The sequence below is a fragment of the Macaca fascicularis genome, chromosome 1, assembly GCF_037993035.2.
Source record: "Macaca fascicularis isolate 582-1 chromosome 1, T2T-MFA8v1.1".
Taxonomy (NCBI): domain Eukaryota; kingdom Metazoa; phylum Chordata; class Mammalia; order Primates; family Cercopithecidae; genus Macaca; species Macaca fascicularis.
Window position 1 is genome coordinate 1,989,524 of NC_088375.1, and position 14,410 is coordinate 2,003,933.

Here is a 14,410-nt window from a genome sequence, read left to right on the forward strand (position 1 = left end):
AGATGTGTACGTGTGCATGTGTGCTTTGTGTATGTGTGTGTGTATATATGTATATTTTTTCATTTTCAATATATTTCAAGTACTATAAAAGTAGAAAGGAACAATTGTTCTGTAATATGACAGTATGAGTTTTAATTCACAGTTGTGATAGCAAAAGGTTAGAAATAATTCAAGTGTCTATTTCGAAAGGATTGGATAAATGACCTCATACACACTTAAAAAATGAGGGGCAGCATTTATTGATATGAAAAGATTTGCAGGATTTGTCAATTGAAAATAATCAAAGTATATTGCAATGTTTACACCATTCTACCTTTCTACAGCTTTTATGGTCATCTGCAGAGGCAGGTGGCCCCCAGCCACAAGTATGAGCCAGATGTTGAGATTAATGATGCTAATTATACATCAAGATAATAGAAAGTGTTTATTACTTCCATAATTGGTCTTTGGGGAGAGCAGGGCAGGACTCTCAAACAGGCGAAAAGTGGCCTGAGAGAGTAAGAAAAGAAACTTAGGTTTTTGTTCTGGTTAGTTTGGGGCCAGGGTGAGAGTTTGTATATGCATGTACCGAAGAAGAGCCTTGTGTAGTAGTTTGCTTTTTCCGCTGGCACCAAAAGAGGAAGCACCCAGTCTTGCTTATCACCTTTGTAGAAATAGGGCATAGTGGCCGGACACGGTGGCTCCTGCCTGTAATCCCAGCACTTTGGGGGGCTGATGCAGGCAGATCACGAGGTCAGGAGTTCAAGACCAGCCTGGCCAACATAGTGGAACCTCATCTCTACTAAAAATACAAAAATTAGCCAGGTGTGGTGGCAGGCGCTTGTAGTCCCAGCTACTCAGGAGGCTGAGGCGGGAGAATTGCTCGAACCCAGGAGGTGGAGGTTGCAGTGAGCCAAGATCACGCCACTGCACTCCCTCCAGCCTGGGTGACGGAGTGAGACTCCATCTCAAAAAAAAAAAAAACAGTGGGACATAGTAGGAAGATCATGAGGTCAGGAGTTCAAGACCAGCCAGGCCAACATGGCGAAACCCCGTCTCTACTAAAAATACAAAAACTGGCCAGGCAAGATGGCTCACACCTATAATCCCAGCCACTTTGGGAGGCCAAGGCGTGTGGATCACGAGGTCAGGAGTTCGAGACCAGCCTGGCCAACATGGTGAAACACCATCTCTACTAAAAATACAAAAATTAGCCAGGCGTAGTGGCAGGCACCTGTAGTCCCAGCTACTCAGGAGGCCAAGGCAGGAGAATAACTTGAACCCAGGAGGTGGAGATTGCAGTGAGTCGAGATCGTGCCACTGCACTCCAGCATGGGTGACAAAGCAAGACTCTGTCTCAAGAAAAAAAAAATACAAATATTAGCTGGGCATGGTGGTGCATGCCTGTAATCTCAGCTATTCGGGAGGCTGAGGCAGGAGAATTGCTTGAACCGGGACCCGGGAGGCAGAGGTTGCAGTGAGCCGAGATCATGTCACTGCACTCCAGCGTGGGCTACAGAGCGAGACTCTGTCTAAAAAAAAAATATATATATATATAGATATATATATATATGTATATACACACACACACATATATACACACACATATATATATACACACATACATATATATATGCATATATATATGTATGTATATTTGAAGTATTGTCCAATGAGATGTTCCGGAAGACCACATTTAAATACAGAATCTGAATGGGGGCCCATGTGGCACCTGCCATTTTTTTAACTTTGCAGCTGGGCTTTTCTCCTCTCCTCTGCTGGACTCTGCTGTTTCCCACGAGGTGTTCAGAGACTCTGCCCTGAATCCTACAACCAGGAGATGAGCAGCACAGAGTGACACCAGCAGGAGAACATAAGGACATGGTGACAGTTGTCCTCCTGCAGAGTCCAGAGCCGTGCACTCCTACCGCTGGTGCCCTAGCTAAGCCTGAGGGCCAGCATGCCCGAGGATAGTCTGGGAGTGCTGCAGTCAGGGTCCCCACAATGGGCACCCAGCCTGTGCCCTTGCACTCTGCACGAGCGTGGCCATTGTCACCTCAGAGCCCCTGGGTACAGAGCAATGCATCCTACCAGAGCCGCATGTGAGGAGGGACCACGTGAGTCCTGGGAAAGAGCTGAGGCCCTGCAGGAGGAGGTGGCCAGGACCGAGACCTGATGCCTGTGTGGAGAATCGTCTGTGGGTGTGAGTGGCACTGTGGGGTCAGTGCCCGGGTTCTGCTGCTCCCCCTCCTCAAAGATCAGGGCCCGAGCAGGGGCTGGCATGTGTGTGGCACCTGGAGCTGCAGGGCCACCGCCCATGTGTGAGACCGTCATGGGGACCTGAACACGGTGTCGTCTGCAGACCCCACCTGTCCATCGGCCCCAATTCCTGGCCAGCTTCTGCCAAGGTGAGAGGGTGGAATTCGGAAGGTGGGTGTAAGCTGAAGCCTGTCCCCCAGTGGCTGACATACAGTGGTGACACTCTCTGTGTGGAAAAGAGAGATCAGACTGTTATTGTGTCTATGTAGAAAGACGAAAGACGAAGACATAGGAAACTCCATTTTGGGCCGGGCGCGGTGGCTCAAGCCTGTAATCCCAGCACTTTGGGAGGCCGAGATGGGCGGATCACGAGGTCAGGAGATCGAGACCATGCTGGCTAACACGGTGAAACCCCGTCTCTACTAAAAAATACAAAAAATTAGCCGGGCGAGGTGGCGGGCGCCTGTGGTCCCAGCTACTGGGGAGGCTGAGGCGGGAGAATGGCCTGAACCCAGGAGGCGGAGCGTGCAGTGAGCTGAGATCCGGCCACTGCACTCCAGCCCAGGCGACAGAGCGAGACTCCGTCTCAAAAAAAAAGAAAAAAAAGAAAAAAAGAAACTCCATTTTGATCTGTACTAAGAAAAATTCTTCTGCCTTGAGATACTGTTAATCTGTAACCCTAGCCCCAGCCCTGTGCTCACAGAAGCATGTGCTGTATTGACTCAAGGTTGAATGGATTTAGGGCTATGCAGGATGTGCCTTAGTGAAAATGTGTTTGCAGGCAGTATGCTTGGTAAAAGTCATCGCCATTCTCCAGTCTCGAGTACCCAGGGACACAGTGCACTGCAGAAAGCCTCAGGGACCTCTGCCCAGGAAAGCCTGGGTGTTGTTCGAGGTTTCTCCCCACTGAGGCAGCCTGAGATACGGCCTCGTGGGAAGGGAAAGACCTGTACGTCCCCCAGCCTGACACCCGTAAAGGGTCTGTGCTGAGGAGGATTAGTGGAAGAGGAAGGCCTTTTTGCAGTTGATATAAGAGGAAGGCATCTGTCTCCTGCTCATCGCTGGGAATGGAATGTCTCGGGGTAAAACCTGACCATACACTGTATTTACTGAGATAGGAGAAAACCGCCTCACGGCTGGAGGCGAGACGTGCTGGCGGCAATACTGCTCTTTACTGCACGGAGATGTTGGTGTAAAGTCAAACATCAATCTGGCCGATGTGCACATCGAGGCACAGCACCTTTCCTTAAACTTATTGATGACACAGAGTCCTTTGCTCACATGTTTTCCTGCTGACCCTCTCCCCACCATTATCCTATAGTCCTGCCACATCCCCCTTGCCGAGATAGTAGAGATAGTGATCAATAAATACTGAGGGAATTCCAGAGACCAGTGCTGGTGTGGGTCCTCCGTATGCTGAGTGCAGGTCCCTGGGCCCACTTTTCTTCCTCTAGACTTTGTCTCTGTGTCTTATTTCTTTTTTTTTTTTTTTTTTTTTTTTTTTTTTGAGACGGAGTCTCGCTGTGTCCCCCAGGCTGGAGTGCAGTGGCGTGATCTCGGCTCACTGCAAGCTCCGCCTCCCGGGTTCACGCCATTCTCCCGCCTCAGCCTCCCAAGTAGCTGAGACTACAGGCGCCCGCCACCACGCCCGGCTAATTTTTTGTATTTTTAGTAGAGACGGGGTTTCACCATGTTAGCCAGGATGGTCTCGATCTCCTGACTTCGTGATCCACCCGCCTCGGCCTCCCAAAGTACTGGGATTACAGGCTTGAGCCACTGCGCCCGGCCTGTGTCTTATTTCTTTTCTCAGTCTCTCGTCTCCACCTTTCGAGAAATACCCACAGGTGTGGAGGGTCAGGCCCCCTTCACTCTGATGCCACCCTTGCCCTCACCTAGCTCTCTCATACCTGGGGTTCTAAGGGGTCTGCCCCAGGGTTGCATGCCCACTGCCAATCAGAGGTGAACACGTCGATGCCTCCTGGATGTGGGGCTACTGGTGGTCAAGACCTGGCAGTATGTGGAGGGTCTTCTCAGAGGGGCCATGGAGCTAGGGAATAGGATGGGGCGCTAACTCCACCCTGCACAGGAACCGCAGCCCCCAGCCAAGCCGGCCCAAGTATTCCAGGTGCTGTCCACCCCGCATGCACACTGCCAGGCTCCAGGTGGCCTGGCAGAGAGGGGTGGCCTGGTGGGCAGCTGAGAAGCCAGAATGAAGGGGGCGTGCACTGCCGTCCGCAGTCTGGCAGGCACGAGCAGGGAGGCTGTGGCCTGGTGAGCCAGGGGGATTGGGGAAGGGCAGGCAGCCCAGTCAGCCTGATTTACCAGTGAATGAGCTGTGGGCGGAGCCGCTCCTGGCTGAGGGCTGGGGTTGGGGCAGTCTGTTAGGACCTCCTGGGCTCCAGGCTGCCAGCTGCCTGCCCAGGGTCTGAATGTCCTACTGTGACCTGTTTCCTCACCTGGCCCAGAGGACAGATAGGGAAGGCTTGTTTTGAGGATTAGGCAGGGTAATCCCAGTCAGCCCTCATTAGCTTGCCTATCCTCCAGGTCTTTTTGATTTCTTTTTTCTCTTCTTTGTTGTGAAACTCTGGAGAATTGTCCTCCAGCCTGTCTTCAGCTGGGGAGGTGGAAAGGCTGGACCTTGCCCTCGGCTTCAGGGCCCCTTCTGGGTGCCCCCTCCTCCTAGGGTTTTTAAAAGCATATACTTAGCAACATATCCTGTACCTGAGACAGCTGCAGAGAACCTCCTGTGTGTCCAAACCAGAAAACATTGTTCCCTGACCCCAGGCCCTCATCACACCCCAAAGCCCAAATACTTTCAGGTGGCCAGCTTCAGACAAGAGTCTGAACTCGATGCTTGTTTTCTGGGGTCTACACAGGCCCGTATGATGGGGCTACCTCCATTCTACCCCTGTGCCTCCCCCAATCCATTAGGAGCCTCAACTCCAGCAATCCCTAACTGGGAGCAAGGTTCCCCAGGCAGGGAATGCAGCCCTCCCCAGGATGCTGGCCTGGCCATGCCCCAGTGGATATCAGTCCTGGAGCAAGAGGTCCAAGGCAGGGAGTTTCACCCCCCATTTCACCAGGTGTGGTGACCTTTCTGGGTTCCTGGCCTTCAAGATGGGATTTTTACACTGTGCCACAGTGGGGGAAACCGAGGCACAGGGCCGGTGAGTAGTAAAGAAAGAAAACCTCTGTGACTAGAAGAAACGTGTCCCTTGCCCAGCACAGTCGCTCCAGGATAGCACCCTTTGGGATGTACTGCTGAGCTGTTCTTGGCACGTGGCATGGCACTGTGGAGGTCAGCAGCTTGTGGAGTTGGGGGTGGGGTGTTGGCAGGAGCAGGTAATTTGGGACCCACCATGGGGAGGAAGGGGACATTGACCCTTTCCCCACACCTTGGGCACAGCAGGAATTTTCTTCTCTGATGTATGTGGGCACCAATGCCTATGTGGGTGTGGGTGCGTCCTCCCCTTTTGTTGATGAAGAACCTTCCTGCAGCCGTTGGGGTGGGTATGGGCACCACATGTGCCTGGCAGCAGGGTGGGGCCTGCACAGGCTTGGCTAGTATATGTCCCACGGCCACCTCCCCAGGGGAAGCAGACCCTGTGCCCTTAGTGCCCCTCATACCCAGTCCCTCACATTCTTCACTTGGCATCCCCCTGCCTGATTCTCCCAACTCAGCCCCTGCCCGGTTTCTCCAGGCCCTGTGGGCCGTGGGATGTGATCAAAGGAGGCAATAACTGTGCTGCCTGCCTCTGCCTGAAGTCGGGGATCCCTGGCTGCTACTGGCGTCTGGAGGGCAGGGTAGGTGGGGAGGTCAGGGTCAGCTTTTCCACCCCCAGCCTGCACTGGCTAAGCCACCAGGTGTAACTGGCCTGGAGGCTGATCTGTGTCCTCCATAGTCCCTTGATGCATTATACTGAAGCCAATCCTTGTGCGAATGACATGACCTGTTGTTACTGCCCAGATCAAACCAGAATCAAAGGACTGTTGCACTTGGGCCCAGAGCCTGGGGCTGAGGCTGCCATGACCACCCTGTTCTCTTCCTTCTGTTGCACTCGGGCCCGGAGCCTGGGGCTGAGGCTGCATGGCCACCCTGTTCCCTTCCTTCTGGGGTCCCCAGGAAGCTCCCAGGACTGAATGAGCCCCACAAAACACAGTGGCCAGGATGGGAGGGCTGGAGGTCAACTCCCCCCTGCCCCTGCCACCACAACCAAGAGGCCCCATGGAGGTTGGCCCTGAGCCGTGGGTCCCTGTGGCATGCAGGCTCCCACGGATACTTCAGAGGATGAGCATGGGTCCTCCTGGCTGACAGGAGCCTGGTGGGCACTGGGTATGTGGGGCCTGTGTAGGTGGGTTGGACAGCACTGGGCCCAGCCAGGGAGCCAGGGACTGGTGTGGCCAAAGTGGGCAGCAATATGTTGCCTGAACTAAAACTACAGTGCAACCAGCCCAGCTGGTAGGGAGAAGGAGGCCTGCCTAGCAGGACCATCCACCCCGTCCTGGCACCAAGCACAGACTGCCTGCCTGTACTGGACATTGCCTGGTCCAGGAGGCCTAGGCATCATGGTCAGGTGGTGTGTCCCTGGGTTCCAGGCCTTGGTGGTCCCTTGGAAGCTGAGCATCCTCTGGGCAGGAGGAGGGCCCGCGGTCCACTGTTTGCATAGGCCCCTGGGGGTGTGCCCCCACCCCAGCTTCTCAGCCCGCACGGGGACGTGGCCAGGGCTCCTCACCTGCTCTGTGGCTCCAGCTGTGATCAGCTCACTGGTGACTCTGACAGCTTCCTCCCCAAAGCTTGGGTCCTCCTCTGTGGGAATGGGGTGTCCCAGGCCCCCTGCAGGCAGGAACCCACCCCCAGCTCCTCTGGTGGGCCCTCCTGGGCTTTCTTACCTACTGGCTTGTAAGACCCAGTCGGCCAAACTTGGTGTCTTATTTTTATTTTGGCTTTTTTCTTGGTGTGTGTTTTCTGTAACAACTGCTGTGTAGAACCTCTATATGAGTTTTAGGTAGAGAATCTTGTCCACTCAGAGGTCCCCCACCCCAGAGAGCCTCCACTTCGGCCCCCCCGGGCTGGTCCTGCCTGTGCTCCGCTTGGTGTGAATGCTGAGCGTGACTGATCCACACGGCTGCTTGACCCTGCATCTCCTTCCTTCTTGTTGCTGAGGCCAGTTCTGTTCTCTCTTTCTCTACCTGAACTGCACTTGAATCCAAGACGAAGGATGAGAAGTGGTTGCTAAGAAGGACCCTCCTGCAGCGAATCCGCTGTGAGAGGCTGCGCTGGCCCAGCCTGTCATTTCCTTCTCTAAGCTCAGTCCAGAGGTCGGCAAGGGGCAGCCTGTCCCTGCCTGCTCTTGTGGCCCGTGAATCAAGAATGGATTTTACATTTCCAAATGGCTGAACAAATTAAAAAAAACACTTCATGACACTGAGAAGTGTCCATGTCCATAAGTAAAGATTTATGGGGGTGCAGTCATGCCCATCTCTTCACAGGTCGTCTGCAGAAGGCTGCTGTCGTGCAGCCATGGCAGAGTTGCATCCTTGAGGCAAAGATCAGTTGGCAAAGCTGAAAATACTGACTCCTGGCTCTTTAGGGAAACAGTTTTCAGTCCCTGGTATAAGGGCTGTGCGGCAGGATCCCAGAATCTTGGTCAGATTGTTCCTCACTCAGGGCCTGCTGTGGCCTTCACTAGTATGTCTGCAAAGTCTGCGTGCTATGGTGCCTCTCATGGGGCGTTGAGCTCTGTCGTGCTAGATTTCAGGGTGTCTGGCTCATGGTCATCTGTCTCACCAACAGAGACCCCGTGGCCAGATTCAAACTAGCAGGAACAGTTGGTCTTCGGCAGCAGGGATACCTTAGAGCTGAGCTGCCACCCACCCTGAGGTGGTCCCCTGACACCCACTGTCTGGGTCAAGGTTGGGGCAGGGCTGGTGTCCTGAACTGCTTTCTGAAGGGGTCCCCGTGGCTGCTGGTGCTCAATGCCTTCGAGAGAACGCTGAGGCCAACAGCTGCTGGCAGCGGCTCCCCTAGGCTGTGTGTACTGTGCCCTCTGTGTGCAAGTGACAGGCGAGTGCCTGCAGGGGTCATGCCGGGCTGTGTGCAGGGGGCCAGAGGTTAAAGTTCTCTGAGCAGCTGTGTGGTCCAGGAGCAACCAAGGGGTCTCTGGAGGTGTGGCTGCCATGATCCTACCCTGAAGGTCTTGCTTGTCATTGATAGAGAGGAGAGGACCCCCAGGAGGTACTACCCCAGGTGCTCCATTCCCACTTGTGAGGGGCGCCTAGGGTCCTCCTGGGGCGAGTCAGAGACTGAGCCCTTGGGGTGAAAGTCTCTTCCCCCAGCTGAGAAGCAGCAGGCACCGGGGCATGGGCTGCCTCAGGACCCCCGCCCACACGCATCCTCTCCTGCCCTGCAGCTGCTCCATCCTCTGGAGGTGAGGAAGATGGGAGGATGAGGCTAAGACACAGGGGAGACCAGATTCCAGGCACATAGCCTGGCTGGGGGTGAGGCCGACTTCCCACCCAAGCCCTGCCCTCCACAGACAGGTGAGGGACTGAGGCCTGGGGCATGACCTCCCTGGGGTCAAATCCAGGGTTGGGTCACCTCAGGATGAAAGAGGGGCTGGGCCATCAAGATGGCTCTGGGTCCCTGGCCCTAGGGTCTGCGTGCCAGGCTGGAGGTGGGAGGGAGACACTCATGCTGCAGATGAAGGGAGTGAGGCACAGGGCTCTTTGGATTCCAGGAGCTGTGAGGAGGCCAGGGCTTTGGTATTGAATGCAGGTGAGGGGAGCAATCGCAGGTGTGAGTACAACAGGGCAGGAGGGCTCAGGTGGTTGCCCATCAATGATAGACTGCATAAAGAAAATATGGTACATATACACTATGGAATACTATGCAGCCATAAAAAGGAATGAGATAATGTCCTTTGCAGGGACACGGATAAAGCTGGAAGCCATTATCATAGCAAACTAACGCAGGAACAGAAAACCAAACACTGCATGGTCTCACTTACAAATTGAAGCTGAATGATGAAAACACATGGACACAGGGAGGGGAACAACACACACTGGGGGCTGTCAGGAGATGGGATTCAGGGAAGGAGAGCATTAGGGAAAAGAGCTAATGTATGCTGGGCTTAATACCTAGGTGATGGGTTGATAGGTGCAGCAAATCACCATGGCACACATTTACATATGTAACAAGCCTACACATCCTGCACATGTATCCTGGAACTTAAAAATTTTTAAAGTGTCTGTACATGTCCTTTGCCAACTTTTTAATGGGTTTTTGTTTTTCTTGTAAATTTGCTTAAATTCCTTATTTAAATTTGCTAAAATTCTTTATTCCTTAGACCTTTGTCAGATGCATAGTTTGCAAAAATTTTCTCCCATTCCATAGGTTGTCTGTTAATAGTTAGCTATTAACTCTGTTATTAGTTGTTAATAGTTAGCTATTAACTCTGTTATTAGTTGTTAATAGTTAGCTATTAACTCTGTTATTAGTTTCTTTCACTGTGCAGAATCTCTTTAGTTTAATGAGATACCATTTGTCAATTTTTGCTTCTGTTGCAATTGCTTTTGGCATCTTTGTCGTGAAATCTTAGCCCGTGCCTATGTCCTGAATGGTATTGCCTAGGTTGTCTTCCAGGATTTTTAGTTTTGGGTTTTACATTTAAGTCTTTAATCTACCTTGAGTTAATTTTTGTATATGGTGTGAGGAAGGGGTCCAGTTTTAATTCTCTGCATATGGCTAGACAGTTATTCCAGGTGTTTGTTTATTTGTTTGTTTGTTTTGAGATGAAGTCTTACTCTGTTGCTCAGGCTGGAGTGCAGTGGCACAATCTCGGCTCACTGCAACCTCTGCCTCCCAGGTTCAAGCAATTCTCCTTCCTCAGCCTCCCAAGTAGCTGGGATTATATGTGCCTGCCACCATGTCTGGCTAATGTTTGTATTTTTAGTAGTGATGGGGGTTTCACCATGTTGGCCAGGCTGGTCTTGAGCTCCTTACCTCAAGCGCTCTGCCCACCTCAGCCTCCCAAAGTGCTGGGATTACAGGCATGAGTCACTGCACCCAGTCCATTGCTGATTTTTTTTTTTTTTTTTTTTTTTTTTTTGAGACAGAGTCTTGCTCTGTCGTCCAGGCTGGGGTGCAGTGGCCGGATCTCAGCTCACTGCAAGCTCCGCCTCCCGGGTTTAGACCATTCTCCTGCCTCAGCCTCCCAAGTAGCTGGGACTACAGGCGCCCGCCACCTCGCCCGGCTAGTTTTTTGTATTTTTTAGTAGAGACGGGGTTTCACCATGTTAGCCAGGATGGTCTCGATCTCCTGACCTCGTGATCCGCCCGTCTCGGCCTCCCAAAGTGCTGGGATTACAGGCTTGAGCCACCGCGCCCGGCCCCGTTGCTGATTTTTGTCAGGTTTGTGCAAGATCAGATAGTTGTAGGCATGCGATCTTATTTCTGGGCCTTCTATTCTGTTCCATTTGTCTGTGTGTCTGTTCTTATACTAGTACCATGCTGTTTTGGTTACTGTAGCCCTGTAGTATAGTTTGAAGTCAGGTTCCACAAGACCTCTAGCTTCGTTCTTTTTGTTTAGGATTGTCTTGGCTATTTTGTCTCTTTTTTTGGTTCAATACAAATTTTATTTTATTTTTTTATTTTTATTTTTATTTTTTTTTTGAGACGGAGTCTTGCGCTGTCACCCAGGCTGGAGTGCAGTGGCCGGATCTCAGCTCACTGCAAGCTCTGCCTCCCGGGTTCACGCCATTCTCCTGCCTCCGCCTCCCGAGTAGCTGGGACGACAGGCGTCCGCCACCTCGGCCAGCTAGTTTTTTGTATTTTTTAGTAGAGACGGGGTTTCACCGTGTTAACCAGGATGGTCTCGATCTCCTGACCTCGTGATCCGCCCGTCTCGGCCTCCCAAAGTGCTGGGATTACAGGCTTGAGCCACCGCGCCCGGCCTCAATACAAATTTTAATACCAAGTCCTGGCAGAGATACAACAACAAAAAAAGAAAACTTGAGGCCAATATCCTTGATGAACATCCATGCAAAAATCTTCAACAAAATACTGGCAAACTGAATCTAGTAGCACATCAAAAATCTTATTCACCACGATCAAGCAGGCTTCATCCCTAGCATGCAAGCTTGGTTCGACGTACACAAGTCAATAAATGTGATTCATTGCATAAACAGAACTAAAGAAAAAAACCACATGATCATCTCAATAGATGCAGAAAAGGCTTTTGATAAAATTCAACATCTCTTCATGTTAAGAACTCTTAATAAATTAGGTATTGAAGGAACATACCTGAAAATCATAAGAGCCATATATGACCAATCCACAGAAAACATCATACTTAATAAACAAAAGTTGGAAGCATTCCCCTTTAAAATTGACACAAGACAAGGATGCTCTCTCTCACTATATTAACTATATTTAATATAGTTATTGGAAGTTCTGGTCAGGGCAATCAGGCAAGTGAGAGAAATAAAGGGCATTCAAATAGGAAGAGAAGAGGTCATACTACCCTGTTTGCAGATAACATGATCCTGTATCTAGAAAACCCCATGGTCTCAGCCCAAAAGCTTCTTAAGCTGATAAGCAACTTCAGCAAAGTCTCAGGATACAAAATCAATGACAAAAATGTCTAGTATTTCTATATACCAACAACAGTTAAACTGAGGGCAAAATCATAAATGAACACCATTCACAATTGCCACAAAAAATAAAACACCCAGGAATACAGCTTACTAGGGAGGTGAAAGATCTTTACAAGGAGAACTACAAACCACTGCTAAAGAAACCAGAGATGACACAAACAAATGGAAAAATATTCCATGCTTATGGATAAGAAGAATCAATGTAATTAAAATGGCCACACTGCCCAAAGCAATTTTTGAATTTAATGCTATTCCCATTAAACTAACACTGACATTCTTCACAGAACTGCCTCTGTCCTGATTTTTTATTTTTCTTTTGTCTTACCACAGGTTTACTTTGCCTGAAATCCTACAAAAGATACTATGTCCAGCTGTCTCACTCAGCGAATTCATGAGGCTCATCTAGGCCATGCTCTTCAGTTGTTTTTGTTCCTTTGTATCACTGAGTAGTATTCTGTTGAAATGTTAGACTTGGAACCAACCCAAATGCCTATCAATGGTAGACTGGATAAAGAAAATGTGGCACATATACACCATGGAATACTATGCAGCCATAAAAAAGGATGAGTTCATGTCCTTTGCAGGGACATGGATGAAGCTGGAAACCATCATTCTCAGCAAACTAACACAAGAACAGAAAACCAAAGACCACATGTTCTCACTCATAAGTGGGAGTTGAACAGTGAGAACACATGGATGCAGGAAGGGGAACATTACACACCAGGGCCTGTCAGGGGATGGGGGGCTAGGGGAGGGATAGCATTAGGAGAAATAAATACCTAATGTAGATGACAGGTTGATGGGTGCAGCAAACCACCATGGCATGTGTATACCTATGTAACAAAAACTGCATGTTCTGCACATGTACCCCAGAACTTAAAGTATAATTTAAAAATGCAAAAAAAAAAAAAAAAAAAAAAAGAAGAAGAAGCGTTTCTTCTACATATTGGTGATCACACATATACCACATCCATGTGGATTGCCCAATCCCATAGGGCAAATGGAAAAATACATAACCCGACTGCAGACATTTTGAAAGTGATTGTGCCCATACGGGAGATCTAAATTACAACTTATGTTACAGTTGCCGGGCGCGGTGGCTCACGCCTGTAATCCCAGCACTTTGGGAGGCCGAGGCGGGCGGATCACAAGGTCAGGAGATCGAGACCACGGTGAAACGCCGTTTCTACTAAAAATACAAAAAATTAGCCGGGCGCGGTGGCGGGCGCCTGTAGTCCCAGCTACTCGGGAGGCTGAGGCAGGAGAACGGCGTGAACCCGGGAGGCGGAGCTTGCAGTGAGCCGAGATTGCGCCACTGCACTCCAGCCTGGGTGACAGAGCGAGACTCTGTCTCAAAAAAAAAAAAAAAAAAAACTTATGTTACAGCTATAGAACTTACATTTAAAATGTTTTTCAATACAATGAGGGAAATAGAAAAAATATAATAATGTGCAAAGAACAAGAAACTTGAAGCTTGACAAGCCATATTTGGAAAAGAGCTAAATATGAAGTAAATAATTGAAAATGTAATTAATATGCTTAATATGCAACATATGGGTTAAATGTTAAATTATTCTGAGCTGGTGAGAACTGGTATATTGAGCAAAATAAATATAGTAGAAGGAGAAAAAATATAAAATACAAACATAATTAAACATAGAAGTGAAATGAGAGGGAATAAAACAAATCTAATTGTTCTTCTAGACTATATTAAAATAATTCAAGTAAGTACTCAAAAAGTTGGTGATAAGTTTTTAAAATTGAACATCAGACATAAATCCTTGAATTCAGAAATGCAATGTGTCAAAAAAAAGAAAAATAAAAAATTACTTAAAAGAAGTAATAGTCAAGGTGCATAACACCAAAGAGAAGGAAAACACTAAAAATCAGAGGAAAAAAAAAAAGAGATAATTTACCGAGATGACAGCAAAACTTCCACAGCTTGAAGAGAGCCAAAAATAATGAAATAAATATTAACAGACCTGGGAGAAATTGTCATGTAAGCAAGAAGTGAATACTTACCTACCTAACACGCCTTTAACAAAAAAAAAACCAAAAAACTGTGAATTAATACAGTTTCAAAAGAGTAAACACTGAATAATTTGGTTACCAAAAGGAACTTAAGAGTGTACTTCAAAAAGAAAGGGGTGTGTGTGTGCGCGTGTAAGCTGAAAAATGATAGAGTAAGAGATATGATTTGGGAGTATCAAATCCTGGTGGGCATTGAACTCAAGAAACTATGTAGGCCAGGTGCAGTGGCTAACACCCGTAATCTCAGCACTTTGGGAGACCAAGGTAGGCAGATCGCTTGAGTCCAGGAGTTTGAGACCAGCCTGGACAAAATGGCGAAACCTTGTCTCTACAAAAAATACAAAAATTAGCCAGATGTGATGGCATGTTCCTGCTGTCCCAGCTACTTGGAAGGTTGAGATGGGAGGATCAGCTGATCCGGGGGAGGTCGAAGCTACAGTGAGCTGAGATCACACCACTGCCCTCCAGCCTGGGTGACAAAGTGAGA

The 14,410-nt window shown here is 49.3% G+C and overlaps 1 protein-coding gene across 11 annotated transcripts in view; it reads left to right on the forward strand.

Moving 5' to 3' along the window:
• The window catches only part of ZNF669 (zinc finger protein 669), a 28,125-nt gene extending 14,621 nt beyond the window's left edge, over positions 1-13,504 (forward strand). For 6 of the 11 annotated variants that reach the window (XR_010581573.2, XR_010581958.2, XR_010581702.2 and 3 more), the window contains 2 exons: positions 1,735-2,387; positions 12,223-13,504. Coding sequence is in view for 5 of the 11 variants with exons in the window: in XM_065530265.2 (XP_065386337.1) it covers positions 1,735-1,823 (89 nt within the window). In the remaining 6 variants the exon portion in view is untranslated. Of the gene's footprint in view, positions 1-1,734; positions 3,692-12,222 lie in introns of those variants that run through there. The other 5 variants (XM_065530716.2, XM_074029608.1, XM_074030766.1 and 2 more) reach the window with 2 other exon arrangements.
• The last annotated feature ends 906 nt before the right edge of the window (positions 13,505-14,410 follow it).